Below are 18,394 nucleotides of genomic sequence, written 5' to 3'. Positions count from 1 at the left end.
GTTGATTAAGCAGAACCTACAGTATTTTTCGGACTATAAAATGCATAGGAGTATAAGACAAACCAAGATTTCAAAGAGACCCTGCATTGGTTGACGTTTGATTCTGTGCTCTGGAGCACAGGGAGATGCAAATGTAAATACTTTGTCTGCAACTCTTGAAAGTAGCTGCGTCTTTTCCCAGGATCGTGAATCTGGGAAAAGATGAGGCTGCTTTCAAGAGTCCTTAAACAGCAAAGGTGACCAACAAGCGGATACTGGAGTGCATAACACCACACATCACTAGAAGGCAAAGTCATAAAACTGTGTCTCACTCATTTTGGCCATGTCGTGTGAGGGAATTCACCGGAGAAAGCAGTTATGTTGGGAAGAATTAGCGGTAAAAGGAAACCAGGCCGCCAAAGGACACGGTGGCTGGATACCATCAAAGCTGACCCCAGCCGGAGCACAGAACAACTGAAAGAAGCAGTGCAAGATTGGAAGATGTGGAGAAACCTGGACCACAGAATTGCCAAGATTCGGACACAATAACTAAACAGATAACGTCAACATCACCACCAGTTTTCATTAAGTTACAGACAGAGGTTATGCCCATGGCCCTGAGTGCTTCAAAATAACCGCGGTGGCATGTAGTCTGGATTCCCAGAAGGAAGGGAGCGCGTTCCAGAGGATCAAGAGACAAACCTGGTTCACATAGAGTGTGTGAGAGAAAGCAGGTGAAGACAACTCCTCCCTAATGGTTCCCACAATATGGGGGCGGTCGTTTGTTTTAGTTTGGCAAGAGTCCATCTAGAGGTAAGGAATAATACAAGAAATCTCCTTGGAAAAATCATTCTGTGTCTTTCGTGGTTTCTCCAAATTATTTCTGAAGCGCCTAGCCCAGGGGTGTCAAACTCAAGGCCCGAGGGCCGGATCTGGCCCGCCGGGTGCCTAGATCTGGCCTGGGGGCAGGGGCACCCTGGAAATGAGCATACAAGAAGGGACAAAGAAGGAAAGATGGGAAGAGAGCAAGGAAGGAAAAATAAGGAAAGAGGGGAAGGAAGAAGAAAGGAGAAGGAAGAAGGAAGGAAAAGGAAGGAAGGAAGATTATAATGAAAGTCAGGGAGGGTGTGAGGGAAATCCTCCCTTAGCCCTTAGCCACCACAGGTGCCCCTCCCCCCCGATACGTGTGATGTTGAGCTGGCCATGCACACATCTTCCCCAGGTCAAACACAATCCTGATGCATCCCTCAATGAAATCGAGTTTGAACACCCCTGGCCTAGCCCTACGAAGAATTACCAACCCACGGCAACAGCCATCAAGGGAGCCAAACACAGCGAAAAGAGAATATTTTGCCATTTTTTTTCTTCTCACACCCCCCCCCAACGATTTCCCTCAGGGGTCAGTGAGAAGAGGACGTCTCTGTTTTAGGGACCCATGAACTCAAAATCCTCCCTCATTGGGAGGTCTCCAAAAATCAAGGCCGGGTACTTCACCACTGCAAGACCCAGCAATTTTTTAAAAAAGGGACTTTGACAGCTTTCAGATAAACCATCCTGCCCTCGCAGGCATCGTTTTGTGGAGCTGATCAAAAGGAAAGGTTTGGAAAGCCAGATAAAATGTCTGCTTGATGATTTATTAGTACTAACTGGTGGCAAAAGTTTTTTTTCCCCCCATTAAGGAATGGACGGAACCAAATCAGTTTTTTGCCCCGTTTGTTGGCAGAACTCGGAGGTAAGAAAACCTTGACTCTATAACTAAAGCTGATAAGAAGCCAAGAATGGGTCTTTTCCCACAGGTCTATATACAGTAGTGGCCAAAATTGTGGAAACCTTTTGGGGAAAGTGTCTTTTTGAGGTTCGATGGCTAATAACACCACTTTTTTTTTTTTTTGGGAGTTTCAAGATCATCCTGTTCCACTGCTGGAATGGCCTGGGAATAGCCCAGACCTTCACCCAATGGAAAATCGATGGAGCCGACTAAAGAAACTTGTTAGTCAGAAGCGACCCAGCAATAAAACCCAGTTAATAGAAGCCATCATTCAATCTTGGTTTCACATGATAACAGCTGCAGAACTCACAGTTCTGTTCACTCCATGGAAAGACGTTGTAAGGCCGTCATTCATGCTAAAGGTGACCCAACTAAGGATTAACTACATGGTGATCATTTTTGTATATCTCGTTTTTTCTGTGGTGACAATTTTTGTATATCTCGTTTTTTCTACCTGTTTCACTTTTCTTCTTTATACTGTAACTGCTATTCTAATAGCAAATCCTCCATAAAAGTTATTGCATTACATTCTTGATTAAATTATCTTTCCATTGATATATAATTTTATGATACTATTCCCCCACCCTCAAAAAAGTGGCGTTATTAGCTAGTTTTAGAAAATACACTTTTCCCAAAAGATTTCCACAATTTTGGCCACTCCTGTATTACAGTTTACAAATAGTGGGACTGAGTGAGATGCTCCCGGCAAGCCAAAAAGACAGTTTGTAGATTTCAACAGTCAGTCAAAGCTAGGCAAAATGTTGCTAAGCTACCATTTCCAGAGGTTATAGTTAGTACAGATAGTCCTCGACTTATAACAGTTCATTTAGGAACTGTTTGAAGTTACAACAGCACTGAAAAAAAGTGACTTAGGACTGTTTTTCACACTTACCACCGTTGAGGCAACCCCCGCAGTCACATGATCAGAATTCAGATACTTGGCCACTGACTCATCTTTATGACGGTCAGTGTCCCGGGGTCATTTTTGTGACCTTCTGACAAGCATCGTCAGTGAAGGAAGCCCAGTTCACTTAAGAACCATGTGACTATCTTATCAACTGCAGTGATTAGTCACTTTTTCCCCCAGTGTCGCCATAACTTTGAACGGTCACTAAATGAACTGGCTACCTGGATACATTGTTCTCCTGATTACGGCTCTCAGATTAGACGTAGAACATCTACAATGTACTAACCAAAGGAATGGTGGGGTGGCCTAGAGGTGGAGCTGAGAATATATCCGCTGAACAAAACTCCGTACTGGCGACAGGAAGCGCATCCGGCCAGTAAAACACTCTGCTAGCTCCATTCAGTTGCCTAGACTCCACCTTGCGAGGGATTATGAGGTCATTAAAAGAAGAAGAAGATGATCTACAATGTGCTACCGAAGCACCCAATGTGTCTATTAGTCCAAAATAGTTTGCTTTCTTCAAATCCAAAGAATCCTATTAATATTACGTCCATCCGTGAGCTTGGGATCAACACTAGAAAATGTACATATGTTAAACGAGACAACTTTCAGAGTGGGAAGGCGCAAAAAAACCCATTTTCTTGTCTGTATTTCCTCGTTTAGAGAGCATGTTTCACATTCGCTCCTCTGAAGAGAGGTGTCATAAACATGAGTGGGAGAACTTATCTTCCCAAACCTATTTTTAGGACCTTGCCTCGTGCCAGGGACCTGAGAAAACGCGCCAGGGACCCGAGAAAATGCAACAGATGGCCCAACTCTTTTCCAGTCAAGGAACAACGAAGCAACGCAGAAGCTGCGCAAAATGACTTACCGAATAACCTTTTCCTGACAACGACTGAGCAGAACTCTGTGGAAAAAGAGAAAATGGATGTTAAGTCGTAAAAATAGTCGCAAAGAATGCAACAACAACAACAATAATAATAATAATAAACAAATAATAATAACAAAGTCGAAACTGTTTCATATTTAATATGTGAATGCAGCAAAGTCGCACAAACTGATTACAAAGCTAGACATGACCGAGTTGCTAAATTAATCCACTGGTCATTATGTAAAAAATACAACTTGCCTGTATCCAAAAAGTCATAGGAACATATAGTGGAAAAAGTTATAGAAAATGAGAAGGTGAAGATCTTGTGGGACTTTCGAATACAGACGGATCGTCACTTGGAACACAACACACCAGATATCACAGTTGTGGAAAACCGAAACGTACAATTTATTGACATCGCGGTACCAGGAGATGCCAGAGTTGAAGGAAAAAAAACTGGGGAAAATCATGAAATATCGCGACCTGGCCATTGAAACTACATGGCTATGGATGAAACATGTAATAGTGATACCCATTGTCATCGGGGCACTTGGTACCATGTCCAAGAATTTTATAAGATACATCAACAGATTGCAGCTTCCTGCAATAACACCAGCGGAACTGCAAAAAACTGCCCTACTTGGAACATCGTACATCTTAAGAAGGTACTTGGTTGATTCCTAGGACGCTGGCAGCAACCCGTATCAACCATTAGCACCAGTCAATGGAATTTGTGATGCCTTTTTGAATGTTCAGTTGACTGAGTTTCATGTTTAATGAATAAAGATAAATAATAACAGAGGTCTTATCCACGCACTGCTTTGGCCGATGGGTAAACAGGTGGACCTTACCTTATAACCACAACTGAGCCCGAAATATATGTTGCTAAGTGAGTTTTGCCCTAGTTTATGACCTTTCTTGCCACCGCTGTTAAGTGAATCCCTGCAGTTGTTAAAGTTAGTAACACGGTTGTTAAGTGAACCTGGCTTCCCCACTTACTAGACTAGACTAGAACAGAACAGAATAGAACAGAACAGAATAGAGCTGGAAGGGACCTTGGAGGTCTTCTAGTCCAGCCCTCTGCTCAAACAGGAGAACCAATACCAGGTGTCTGCAAACTTGGCTCTTTTAAGACTTGTGGACTTCAACTCCCAGAGTTCCTCAGCCAGCTCTTCTTAAAAGCCTCCAGTGATGAAGCGCCCACGATTTCTGCTTGTCAAAAGGCCACAAAAACGGATCACAGGACTCTGCAACCGTCGTAAATATGAGTCAGTTGCCAAGTGTCTGGATTTGGATCACATGGCCATGGGGATGCTGCAACGGTCATAAGGCACTTTTTCTCAGTGCTTGTTGTGATCCAGGTTCCTGGACCCGGACTCCTGGACTCGGATGATTCAGAAAGTGAGGGAGAAGACCTGGCAAGCCCTGCTTCTCTTGAGCCCTTTCCCTCCCTGGCACCCACTCAAAGGGAGGAGGAGGGGCCGGCAAGACCTGATTCCCTGGAGCCTTCTTCCGATTTGGCAACGCCCCAAGAACAGTTTTGGAGTGATGCAAGGCTGCGCAGGCGTGACCGGCGCGCGCAGCAGAAGCAGTGTTGGGATAAAGCCAAGTCATAATTGTCATGCAGTGACATCTGCAGAGACTATAAATAGGAGGCGGGACTTCCTGGTTTTTTGTCTTGGACAAAGCAATGAATTTGCGCGGGCAAACTGTATCAATGGAGGGAAGAATATATTCGTGAGTAATTCTGGCCTTATCTATAATTTCCTCGTTATCTCCAGAAATTTGGCAGGCCCGTGGGTAGACGTGGCCAGGACATATATCTATGTAAATAAAAGGAGAAAAGGAGGCCTCTGACTGACTCTTTGCTGGGAGTATTGGGGGGAGGGAAACAGAACAGTGCTGTTGTAACTTTGAACGGTCACGAAGTGAAGACGGCTACATTTATAAGGTTGTAGGTACATCGATGTGTCCCAAATGCATGTGATCCCCTCTGGCGACCTTCTGACAAGCAAAGTCAATGGGAAAGCCAGATTCATTTAACAACTGTGTTACCAACTTAACAACTGCAGTGATTTTGCCCTCAATTTACAGCCATAAGTCGAGGACTGGCTGTACAATAAAACACGTCTATGTGTATGTCTCTCGAGATGTGTAATTAAAACATCAAAGTATAAGCAGTATATATAAATTAAAATTAACAGTTTAGAAATTATTTATTCATGAATAAATGCAATTTATAAATACAATTAAAATAACCTTCACAATTAAAAAAATCATCGATTTTAGAATTTTTAAAAAATTGCAAAGATTGTTCCTTTTGCGCTGGACTTTTTTTTTAATATAAATGCTTATTTTTATTCAAAACTTTTGAATATTTTATTCAAATTTTATTCAAATACAGACTCTAAAACAGGAAAAAAAATTAAAAAGACACAGAGTCTGGACTTTTTCTAAAATAAAAATAAAAGAGCTGAAAAGAGTTACCCAATCTCTTGAAGCAAGCAAGAGATGATCCAGGAGGAAAGTAATGAAAAAGACAACAGGAGACCTGGAAATTACAAATCTCCGTTTTTCGGAGAAGGCGCGTAAAGAATTGCCAACGAGGCTCAGCTTGATCTAAACGCTATTGCAAAGGGCAGGGGGTTGTTTCTCATTGGTGTTTTCTTCCCCCTTCCCTCTGTTGACATTTATTCGTTTCTCCACAGGTGAAAAAGCCCCACTCTGTTCTAACAGCTGGAAGGAGCAAGAGAAGCATCGAACACTAACTCAGAAGCTGACACAGTGTTGTGTCTGCGCCTCCCGAGCCGGGCCTCCTGCCAGAAAGTGACTCAGAAAGTGAGGGGGAAGGGCCGTCAGGACTTACCTCTGGAGCACCGGTTTCCCTGGATCAACTCCAGGAGCCAGAGGCAGGCCAGGTGGAAGAGATAATGAGGCCTCCGTCCCCTGACTCTTCCCCCCCCCAGCCACGCCTCCAGACCCAGCTGATGGCAATCAGGCCTGGCTGGACCCTAGGTTTCGTAGGCAGGAGAGGCGGGAACAACAGAAGCAGGGGTGGGGCAGGCCTAGGAAGTGCTGAGTCATGGAGCCACACCCCACAGGATATAAAGGCAGCGAGAGCTTGCTGTGCCTCTTCGTAGCAGGCAAATCAACTGATTAACTAAGAGCTGAAGTTTGTTCCTGAGTGACTCATCGGCGTCGAGGGAGATAACAGAGACACTTGGCAGACGCTTGCTATTTTGCTGCCAGAGCTGATAGTGCCGGTTAATTAAGCCATCACTTGGACGGAGGCGAAGGAGGACAGAACACACGGGTTGTTTTTTTTTGAGGGGTGGGTAGATGAGTAGGGAGGGTGTATAGGAGAAGAATAGGTAGAGGCCGAAGGTGGAGTCAAGAGAGCAATCAACCTGGAATCATTACGTTGACACCAAGGGTGGGATTTACATAATTTACCTACCAGTTCACCACAGCACAGAAAATGTGAGTGTGTGCGCACCTCTGCACATATCCTTCCGTGCATGCACTTTGCTCGTACCTGCGGCTTCCACGCATGCGCGTGGATAGAAAACATGGCTAAATAGAACGGCATAGCACCGGGGTGGCCACCCGCAGATCACTGCTACCAGTTCGCCCGAACCGGTCTGAACCGGCTAAATACTGCCTATGGTTGTCACAAGTGGTCCAAGTCCAACTCCTCTTGAATTTCTTTTTTTTTAAAATATTTTTTTAATATTTTTATAAAATATATTTTATTAATTTTCTATTTATTACATTTCTTAGTGCTTAATAAATATCGTGTTGTCCGGGTATTTAATTTACAATACAATTAACAATACTGATTCCATTCTGTTGAATTCCTTTATCTCTTATCTGGGGCCAATTTAGTGCTGAGTGTTAATTGACTAGATTCTTACGTACCGGTAGTCCTCGACTTACAGCAATTCATTTAGTGACCATTCGAAGTTACAACGGCACCGAAAAAAGTGAGTTAGGACCGTTTTTCACACTTATGACCACTGCTGCATCCCCGTGGTCACGTGATCAAAATTCTGACAGCTTGACAACTGACTCACATTTATGACGGTTGCAATGTCCCAGGATCACATGATCCCCTTTTGTGACTTTCTAACAAACAAGTGTCTGTTCTGACTCAATTCTCCAAACATGACAAATGCTCTGAAGTTACTGTAACTCAAAAAATCCTTTATTAAGTGTGTCAGCAGCCCCGACGAAAAGTTTCTCTCACGCAGCAGGCTAACAAGTCTGGACGGCCGGAAGATAAATAGTTATCTGCCACATCTATTCATCTCTGCCCCCTGCCTTTTATCCCCAGAGCTAGGATGGGTGTTGTGCCTCGCTCGTCCGTCCCCCCCGCCGCAGCCGGGCCCCTCTCATCTCCTGCTATCTCAGCCAGAGACTGATAGTGCAGAAGAATGTCCTGGCATGCCTCCAGCCCCCAGCCCTGGCACCATGCCCGGACAAACCAAGCAAACAAACCTCCCTCCGATAGCATGTGCGCCTGAAGCCAGCCACAAGCTGGGATTACTGGCAGCTGGGGATGAAACGATGCAATGGATAGATCCACGCTTCCGGAGAATGGAGAAGCGACGTCAGTAAAAGGAAGGGAGGGGCAGGCCTGGATAAGTGCTGAGTCATGGAGCCACACCCTATGGCCTATATAAAGGATCTGCTTTCTGGCATTCTTTGAGTCAGGCAAAGTCTAACTTGGATTGCTGAAGTCACATCCTGGTCTCCTGCCTGCCCTGAGAATTCTGACAGAACTTTGGTAAAGCTGCAGAGGCTTCGCAGCCTCGCTTGATACGGACTTCCCCGACCCGGCCGTCAGAGGAGGAGTGGGACACGACAATGGGGCTTTGCTAGCAGGGGTGGCTCTTCCATCCCAAGGATCGGCCCATAGATTTCCACTGCTCTCCTCTCCTCTACCTTCTGCACAGCTGCATGTCAGGCACTGGACCCAGCTGTTCCTCCTCTTCGTCATTAGCCATCTTAAGGCTGAGGGACGGCCCAGGCTCTGCCTCTGTCTCTCTCTCTGCCAGCTCCATTCCCTCGTCCCCCTCGGAGCTCTCAGGTTGCCTTGATGACCCCGACCCCCACGCCACCTCCTCCTCTTCCTCCTCCTCCTCCTTTGATTTGGTTGCTGGAGGGTCCAGCAGCCAACAGGCCACAACAGAGTTAATGGGGAAGCCAGATTCATTTAACAACTGTAATTACTAACTTAACAAGTGCCATGATTCGCTTAACACCTCTGGCGAGAAAGATTGCAAAACGGGGCAGAATTCCCTTAACAACTGTCTGGCTTAGGAACAAAAAATCTGGAGTTCAATTGTAGTCGTTAAGTCGAGGACCAGCTGTACGGGCAAAAGTATTAAATGAGTTTAACTGGACTTTCACGTGTGGCCCTGATTCTTGGCCCCTGGCAGAGAAATATGAAATCACACCCCCCCTACACTGACACACACGCGCCCAGTTCTCTACGCCACCTACTCTGAGGTGGCAACCGCTTCTTGCAAGCTCTTCCCTAACCAGCTGCTATTTATGGCTGATATTTCATGTTTCTAATTTTCACTTTGGGGCTCCTAGGTGGCAGCCAACCAACCTGCCTCTAATTGCCAATTTGCTCTCCGCTTTGGTCTATCAGTCCATTAGGCTCTTGCTGTGCCCCTCATCCCACCCCATTCATCCAGGGATGCCCCCGAGAATTGAAGGGTAAGACGGCAACCAGTTTCCCTACCAACAGGGGAGACCCATGGAGCGGTCAATTTCATCCCCCCCCACACACATACACACAGAGCACCAAATTGTGACTCTTACGACACCCACCCACCCCATCATCTCTCCCACCCAGCCTCCCCCTTCCCTAAGTTTCCAATTAATGCAGCTTTCAAATATTTGCTATTTCTTATGGGGCAAATCGGGGCTCTATTTTAGAGGATAATAAGCCGCAATCCGTTCCATTTAGCAATGAGGGGAAATCCATTAAAAAAAAACACGGGCTCTCCGTAAGCGGATAGGTCAAGAAAAGATAAACCCATTTTTTTTAAAAAAAAAAAAAGCCATTATATAAAGTGCCAGGTGGCTTTATTTTTTTTTAAAATGGCGGTGGGGGTGGGTTTGGGGGGGGCAGAATTCGGACAATTATGGAACGAAGGAGCAGAAGGGGAAGAAGAAGCAACAGAGTAGTATAGGGCCTCCTGCTTGAGGAGGGGTTGGATCAGGGGTGAAATCTAAAAATTTTCCCTACCGGTTCTGTGGGCGTGGCTTAATTGGTGGGCGTGGCTTGGTGGTCAGGTGACTGGGTGGGTGTGGCCAATAACAATAAATAATAAAAATAATTAACAAAGTATAAAAAACAATAAGAGGTACCAAAAACCAACTTTCACACTTTACACACACACAACACAACACAACTGACTCACACACAGTGTAAAAGCAGTTGCACTTCACACAGCCACAAAAAGCTCAAAAACCAACTTTCACACTTTACACATACACAACTGACACACACACACACACACGAAAAAAATGCCACATAGTTTTCTGAGATTTTGTGTGTTTGTGTAGAGTGAAACACTACAGAAACACACCAAATCTCAGAAAGCTGCACAAATATTTTATTATTTTATTTTATTTTATTTATTTTATTTTATTATTTTATTTATTATTTTATTTTATTTTATTTTATTTTTTATTTTATTTATTTATTTATTTATTTATTTATTTTATTTTATTTTATTTTATTTTATTTTATTTTATTTTATTTTATTTTATTTTATTTTATTTATTTTATTTTATTTTATTTTATTTTATTTTATTTTTTTATTTTATTTTGGACTTCAAATCCCAGAGTTTCTCAGCCAGCAAAGCCAGCCAGTTGATCACCGAGGAAATAGATTAGCTAAGCGATTGATTCTGTCTGGCTAAAAGTGAAACTGCTTTCGGACTGGAAAAAGAGGCATGCGTTCATCAGTAATCAGGTAAGTGCCTTAGAATCTCTACTCTTACTTGTAGAAAACATGTTTTCTACAAGTAAGAGTACAAGTAAGGTTCTGCTGATGAGGAACTCAGGTCAGATCGCCAGGAGACTTTTTTTTTTTTAAAGTTTAAAGGCTCTGCCAATCTCAGCTGAGGGGCGGGATCCTCAAAGGCTTTTTTTTTACTTTTAAAGGCATGTTTCGGCTGAAGCAAAACCGGCTTTTAAAAGTAAAAAAAAAACACCTCTGCAGATGGTGCGGCTCAGCAGAGGCAGGGGGGGCGGGGCCAGGGATTTTTGCTACCGGTCCTGTGAACCAGCAGCCGCCATCACTACCGGATCGAGCGAGCCGGTCCGATCCAGGAGCATTTCACCCCTGGGTTGGACTAAAAGATCTCCAAGGTCCCTTCCAACTCAGTTATTCTTTTGAGATGACACCAAAGGTTGCCCCTCCCCCCATTTCGTTTTAATCCAAATAGTCATTGGGGTTTGCCCCTTTGATTCTTTTAAAATTTCTTCACGCCTGAGTGTCAGCCCCCAAGAAAGTCAACCAGACAAGAAAGATGACTAGAGGGCTAATTCTACTTTAGTGTAAGGCTTGGGAGCTTAGGGAAGCTTGGGAGTAGGAAAGTACAAACTTCCCAGGACTACCTTGAACTGCCTGAGTAATTAGGGAGGATCCTTCCTAAGTTTCTTCCTCTGACTGTTAAGCAACGGAGGGCTCATCCCTCTCTTATCGGATTGTTTCCTAGGTCTGATTATTTCCTTCCTTTCTTCCATTGTCCTTCCTTCCCTCTTCTCTTTCTCCCTCCCTCCCTCTCCCCTCCTCCTTTCTTTCGTTTTCTTCCATCCATCTCCTTATGTCTTAGACTCCACTCTCCCGCTCCCTCCCTCCTTTTTCTTCAATCCATCTCCTTCCATCTTCAGACTCCACTCTCCCCTTTCCTTTCTTCCTTCTCTCCCTCCCTTCCTTCCTTCCATTCATCTCCTTCCATCTTCAGATTCCACTCTCCCCTTTCCTTTCTTCCTTCCTTCCCTCCCTCCCTCCTTCCTTCCATCTTCAGACTCCACTCTCTCCTTTCCTTTCTTCCTTCCTTCCTTCCATCTCCTTCCATTCATCTCGTTCCATCTTCAGACTCCACTCTCCTTCCTTCCTTCCTTCCTTCCCTCCCTCCCTCCTTCCTTCCTTCCATTCATCTCCTTCCATCTTCAGACTTCAGTCTCCTCTTTCCTTTCTTCCTTCTCTCCCTCCCTCCCTCCTTCCTTCCATCCATTCATTTCCTTCCATCTTCCGACTCCACTCTCCCCCTTCCTTCCTTCCTTCCTTCCTTCCTTCCTTCCTTCCTTCCTTCCTTTCCTTCCTTCCTTCCTTCCATCTCCTTCCATTTTCAGACTCCACTCTCCTCTTTCCTTTCTTCCTTCTCTCCCTCCCTCCCTCCTTCCTTCCTTCCATCCATTCATCTCCTTCCATCTTCAGACTCCACTCTCCCCTTTCCTTCCTTCCTTCCTTCCTTCCTTCCTTCCTTCCTTCCTTCCTTCCTTCCTTCCTTCCTTCCTTCCTTCCTTCCCTCTGTCCCCCAAAATCATCCACACATTCTATTACAGATAGTTCGGGGGGCAGGGGGCGGGGGACCCGCTCCCCAAAATTTTTACAAAATTAGATGGTGAGAACATGACCAAAATGCTAGCAAACGCATGTCTCCTAAGATCAACATAATTTTTTTAGTATTCAAACTTGCCTCACCCTTGCTGACATGATACTTTTGCTTCCGCCCAGGGTTCCCAAGCTAGGGTTGCTGATCTAAATCTTGGCAGCTAAGCATTTGGATTGTGTGTTGCTTTATAACTGAGTCCGCGGAGGTTTCTGCTCTGACATGTGAACAGCCTGTGGCCCAGACTTTCATTCTGACTCACCCGAGCAAGGCAGGAGATTAGCTATGTAATAGCATGGTTTGCAAACCGGCTTACATCTCAAGTGCATCTGAGGGCAGAGTTGAGAAGAGACATGGATGCTGAGATCTGCTTTGGTTAAAGAGGTTTTTATTTATTTATTTTAAAAAAAAAAACCAAAACCTTCTGGTTCTTCCTCGTTAACACCAACTTGCTAGCAGATGAAACAAACTCTGATGGAAGAGAATATTTGTAGTTCAGGGTTGGAACTGGTGCTCCCAGAAGTCAACAACTAAGTTCAGAGAGAACCAAGGACCCCACAGAAAGGAGTTAGCTGTGTGATTCTTTGATGGGTGTGTGTGTGTTTCTGCTCAATCCATTCTCTACCTGTTTAGTCACCTTGGAAAATATTTCCACTTTGCTGGAGGTCTCAAAACATGTTGGTTTTAACCAGGGGTGAAAGCTACTTACCTTCCTTACTGGTTTGGAAGTGTTTGCGCGCACGTCACATGCGCACAGAGACCTTCTGCACATCTGCAGAAGGTAAAAAAAACACCCGGGCAGGTGGGCAGAGCATCGTTCCGCCATTGCTACCGGATCACCGAACCAGTGACCACGATCGCTAGTGGATCGCGCGATCCGGTCCAAACCAGGAGCATTTCACCCCTGATTTTAACCAATAGTCACTCAAAACATTTCGCTATGCCTTACGATGGAGCCTTGCTAGGTATTTATGGATAAGGAGGAACAAGTTCTTCAAAAGAGGGGGTTGCCATTGGCCAAGAGCTCAAGAGTCTCCAGAAATGGAGTAGCACCTACGCTGCAGCGATAGATGGATGGATGGATGGATGGATCAATCAATGGGATAGATGGATGGATGGGATAGATGGAAGACGGATGAGCTAGCTAGCAAGCAAGGGAGCAGGAATGCATATGAAACATCTTTCTCTCAGTCTTAGAAGAGCCCATTTTTCCAGTCTTCTGCAACAGCTTTTGAAGCTATCTGTACAGGGTAAGAAATCTTGATGGAAATACTCAGGATCTTTTAGCCAGGCAAGTCCAGAAGAGCAAGAATGCCAACCCATCTTAAATCTAAGATTTACAAGACAACCATCCACCCCGTTGCCCTGTATGGCACTGAATGCTGGGCAGCAACAACAGGGACCGAAAGCCATCTCCATGCCATGGAAATGCGAAGGCTCCATTGGGTATCGGGCATCTCCCTTCTCGACCACATCACACATGACACCATTCGGCAGCATTTTGATGTGGCACCACTTACGGAGAAGATGAGAGAAGGCCAACTCTGTCCTGAAAGCAGCACCTTCCACTGTGGCCAAGGCTGCCTATCAACTAGAAGTCAATGGCCAGCGACCTTGTGGGCATCCAAAACAGAGATGGCGAGATAGCATCAACAAAGATATGCAAGGTGCAGGCCTGTGCCCCGGAGACACAGCTGGCCATGCAAAGTGGCATTCAATGATCCAAAAAGCGGATCCTGAACCTGGGGGCATACGCTAGGAAGGAGAAGTTGGAGGAGGAGGAAGGGAGGAGGAGGAGGAGGAGGAGGAGGATGATAACCAATTGTCTGAAGTGGTGTAGGATTTCCTGCCTAAGCAGGGAGTTGGACTAGAAGATCTCCAAGGTACCTTCCAATTCTATTATTCTATTCTATTCTATTCTATTCTATTCTATTCTATTCTATTCTATTCTATTCTATTCTATTCTATTCTATTCTATTCTATTCTAAGTAGTAGTACGGTAGTAGTAGTAGTAGTATTCCAGAAGAGCAAGAGAACATTTGCTGGCAGCTCAGGGAGACACCTCCCTAATTCACTATATCCCTGAAGATCTGCTTGAGGGCTTCTCACAAGCTTCCACCTAGCCAGGGTGGAAAAGAACAAGACGGACCAAAGACGCTCCGATGTGTGTTTTTGTATCCGCGTGCCTGAGACCGAGAGAACCTCTCCAGGCCTACAAGAGATGGGAAGCGCCCAGAAAGCTGCAACCACAAAGAAAACGATGGGAGGCGACAAGGAAACACCCACCCACAACCTCACGTCGAACGTGGTTGAGATGCCTCCAGCAAGGGTTTCACAGGCCCTTTCTCCACCTCCTGTTTTTTTTTTGTTTTTTTTCCTGGCTTCCCAGTTTTGGTTTCCATCCTTGGACGCAAGGATGTGCCTTCTCCATCTTTCCTCCTTTCCCCCTACCACACCGCCTGTTCGCACTCGTCACACGTAGCCCGAATTCTAGTCCCTCCTTCCTTCCGTCGCTTCTACCGGCGCAGTCGGGCTGTCAGAGTCGTCAAGCTGAATCTCATTTTAATCTGCCAAGAGCACTTTTCAGCTGACATTTTTAATAAATACTTTCAGCTTTTAAACACATTTGTGGGAGCTGTTTTACCCCCCCTCCCCCCCAGGTCCCTTCCCCCCCCCCTCGTTTCTTCTTCAGGGGTGTAAGCTCTGAGCGCCTTAATAGCAAATACATTAGGCTTATCAAAGGCTGTTTTTTCTCCCCCTCGCATCTAGAAACAGAGGTAGTGTTTTCAATTTTAAAGCTAAATTAACTGTCCAATTGAATTTAGTTGGCATGAGCTGCTTTCCCTGTGACAGGTTTTACTTATGTGAACCATATTTCACATTAATAGAACTCAACGTGAAAACTTAAGTCTCCCTGGGACATCGGCGTGGCTCGCCACTGAAATGTTAAATTTAATATTTCAGACATGCCTGGTGCCAGCGTTGGATTATTGTTCGTCATTTAAATCTCTCCTAACGGAAGGGCCTAATTAGCAAAAAATCATGTTTTAATGAAGGCGAAATGCTAATTGCTAACACCACACACATCCACACACCCACAAAAAAAGGCTTCACATAAAATTATCTCAGCACTTTCATTGATTTCTTGGCTATTGAAAGGGAATAAAAAAAAGGGGGTGGAGATGGGGGGGGAGGACCCATTTGGGTGTTTATACACAAAGCCACCGTCTGGTTTTTGTTTGATCATAACATTTCACTCAAAGGCGGCAATTGGGAAATTCAAAGGGAGGCAATGAAGCTCTTTCCATCCTTCAAATCCCAAGTCCTACCAAGCTCAGAGGCAGAGGAATTAAAATAGGCCCATCAGTGGAATACCCATCGCAATAGCCCTTAGACTTATATACCGCTTCATAGTGCTTTTACAGCCCTCTCTAAGCGGTTTACAGAGTCAGCCTCTTGCAAACCCCAACAATCTGGGTCCTCATTTTACCCACCTTGGAAGGATGGAAGGCTGAGCCAACCTTGAGTTGGGCAGGATTGAACGGCTGGCAGTGGGCAGAGTTTGCCTGCAATACTGCATTCTAACCACTGTGCACCATGGATGGATGGATGGATGGATGGATGGATGGATGGATGGATGGAAGGAAGGAAGGAAGGAAGGAAGGAAGGAAGGAAGGAAGGAAGGAAGGAAGGAAGGAAGGAAGGACAATTGCAATAGCACTTAGACTTCTATACCGCTTCACAGTGCTTCCCAGCCCTCTCTAAGCGGTTTACAGAGTCAGCCTCTTGCCCCCAACAATCTGGGTCCTCATTTTACCCATCTCGGAAGGATGGAAGGCTGAGTCAATCTTGAGCCAATCAGGATCAAACTGCTGGTGTGTGGGCAGAGTTATCCTGCAATACTATATTCTATATACTATATAATACTATATTCTAACCACTGTGCAGGCAGGCAGGCAGGGAGGGAGGAAGAACGAACAATAGCAAGGAAGGAAGGAGGGAGGGAGGGAAGAAGAAAGGAAGGAAGGAAGGAAGGTTCACTTAACAATCCTGATACTATCTTAATAATGGCAGTGATTCATTTAACAACTGTGGCAAAGAAGGTTGTAAAAATGGGGCAAAACTCACTTCACTAATGTCTGGCTTAACAACAGAAATTTGGGGCTCAATTCTAGTCATAACTAGCTGGCGACGGCGCGCGTGCCCACAGAGAGGGCTGTTCATGCCACCTCTGGCACGCGTGCCATAGTTCGCCATCATGGTTACAGTGTTTGCAAGAGAGCTCAGCCAACTTTCGCATTAACACTCTGTCACGACATAGGGATGGGGGGGGGGGAAAGTTACGACATGTTGATCTCTGAACGGCAACGTTTGTTCACGCAAGGTTGATGACCCGGCCGCCCATGGAGAGCCCCGGGGTTTCTCGTCAGGGTACTCACATCGCTGAGGCAGTCCCTCGAGCTACTGAGCTGGGAGCTGGTGGCTTCTCGGATGCTGTCATCCTCACTGTTCCTGCCACCCCGTCTCGCTGGGACCTTCATCTGTAAAGGAGCAAGAAACCACACCGTCATTTAGTAGAGTTCGAAGAAACCGCGTTTGCTTAGGCCCAGAGGCTCAGGCCTCTCTCCGAAACAGGGTTGGGCGCTAAAAATGTATTTGGGAAAACACTTGACTTTAAACAAATGACATTCCAGGTCTTCTTTATACCCCAAGGTGGCAAGATGGCCTCAAGATGCAGACAAACACCTGTTCTTTCATGACGGATTGACAGCATTTTGGACTTGCTATACTTATTACTCTAGGGACACGGTGGCTCAGTGGCTAAGACGCTGAGCTTGTCGATCAAAAGGTCGGCAGTTCAGCGGTTCGAATCCCTAGTGCTGCTGTGTAACAGGGTGAGCTCCCGTGACTTGTCCCAGCTTCTGCCAACCTAGCAGTTTGAAAGCAGATAAAAAATGCAAGTAGAAAAATAGGGACCACCTTTGGTAATAGTGTTCCATGCGCCTTCTGCGTTAAGTCCTGCCGGCCACATGACCACGGAGACGTCTTCGGACAGCGCTGGCTCTTCGGCTTTGAAACGGAGATGAGCACCGTCCCCTAGAGTGAGGAACGACTAGCACATATGTGCGAGGGAAACCTTTACCTTTACCATATTTACTTATTTCAAGGCAGGCTATTTTAGCATCAGCTAGCCAAGGAGGTTGCAGATTGTTCTATAACACAGAAAAACAACAACAACCCAAAGCCAAGATGCTAGGTAGAATTCTAGGCTTTATTACCAGCTTTTTAAAGGTAAAAGTTTCCCCTGCCCAGTCGTGTCCGACTCTAGGGCGCAGTGCTCATCTCCGTTTCTTGGCCAAGGAAGCTAACGTTGTCCGAAGACAATTTCCATGGTCATGTGGCCAGCATGGCTCTACATCAAAGACGCATGAAACGCAGTTGCCTTCCCACCAAGTGGTACCTATTGATCTACTCGTATTTGCATGCTTTCGAACTGCTAGGTGAGCCCAACCTAGACCAAGAAACGGGAGCTCACCCTGTTGCGCAAAGCTCGGGTCTCGAACCAGGACTGTCAGCTCTCCAACTGACAAGCTCAGCGTCGCTGAGACATCCCTTATAAGCACTTTAATGAAGGTTAAATGGGCATTTTAGCAACGATTTAGCCTCCTGTGGAAGTTTAGGAAACTCTGGACATAAAAACCATCCTTCACTGACACATTTAGGAAACGACATTCTTGCATTGAGCCAAAACGATTTCCTTTGATATGAAAAAAATTCTTTCGGTACCTTTGAAGTATTTCTAAAACAGTAATTTTATAAGGAACAAGTAACGCTGGTTTTCCATTGTTTGAATCGCCACCTCAATTTATACTTATTTGACCTGCGACTTTGAGGTTTGATTTCTGCAAAATTGTAACACAATGCTTCAATTTAATCACGTTTATTTAATTTGTGTTTTTCCTCTCTTTTATCAGAGTAGAGTTAATATCAATATGCACCCCCCCACTTGCAATATATTTGCTCCCTGAGGGTTTAGGAGCTGGGAATTGTCAGCTCTACAGAAATAACAATAATAAGTGGATAAGGATCCCAAATCCAGCCTAAACATCTGGCTTGTGCGACCAAGCATTGTCACAATCACAACTCCCAATCACTTCATTTGATCACATTATACACAATGGAAAGTCCTCCTTATTTATCTTCCATTTTTCCTTCTCTTACACAT

At 45.2% G+C, this 18,394-nt stretch overlaps 1 protein-coding gene across 8 annotated transcripts in view; it reads right to left on the bottom strand.

Moving 5' to 3' along the window:
• The window catches only part of FBRSL1 (fibrosin like 1), a 652,986-nt gene that overhangs the window by 377,848 nt on the left and 256,744 nt on the right, over positions 1-18,394 (bottom strand). For all 8 annotated transcript variants that reach the window (XM_058158844.1, XM_058158850.1, XM_058158847.1 and 5 more), the window contains exons 3-4: positions 16,608-16,709; positions 3,526-3,561 (exon numbers count right to left, since the gene is read on the bottom strand). In XM_058158844.1, coding sequence (XP_058014827.1) covers positions 3,526-3,561; positions 16,608-16,709 — 138 coding nt within the window. The remainder of the gene's footprint in view (positions 1-3,525; positions 3,562-16,607; positions 16,710-18,394) is intronic.

Source organism: Ahaetulla prasina, chromosome 15, assembly GCF_028640845.1.
Source record: "Ahaetulla prasina isolate Xishuangbanna chromosome 15, ASM2864084v1, whole genome shotgun sequence".
Taxonomy (NCBI): domain Eukaryota; kingdom Metazoa; phylum Chordata; class Lepidosauria; order Squamata; family Colubridae; genus Ahaetulla; species Ahaetulla prasina.
The sequence above is the reverse complement of the archived record's forward strand: the minus strand, read 5'-3'. Positions and strand labels throughout refer to the sequence as shown.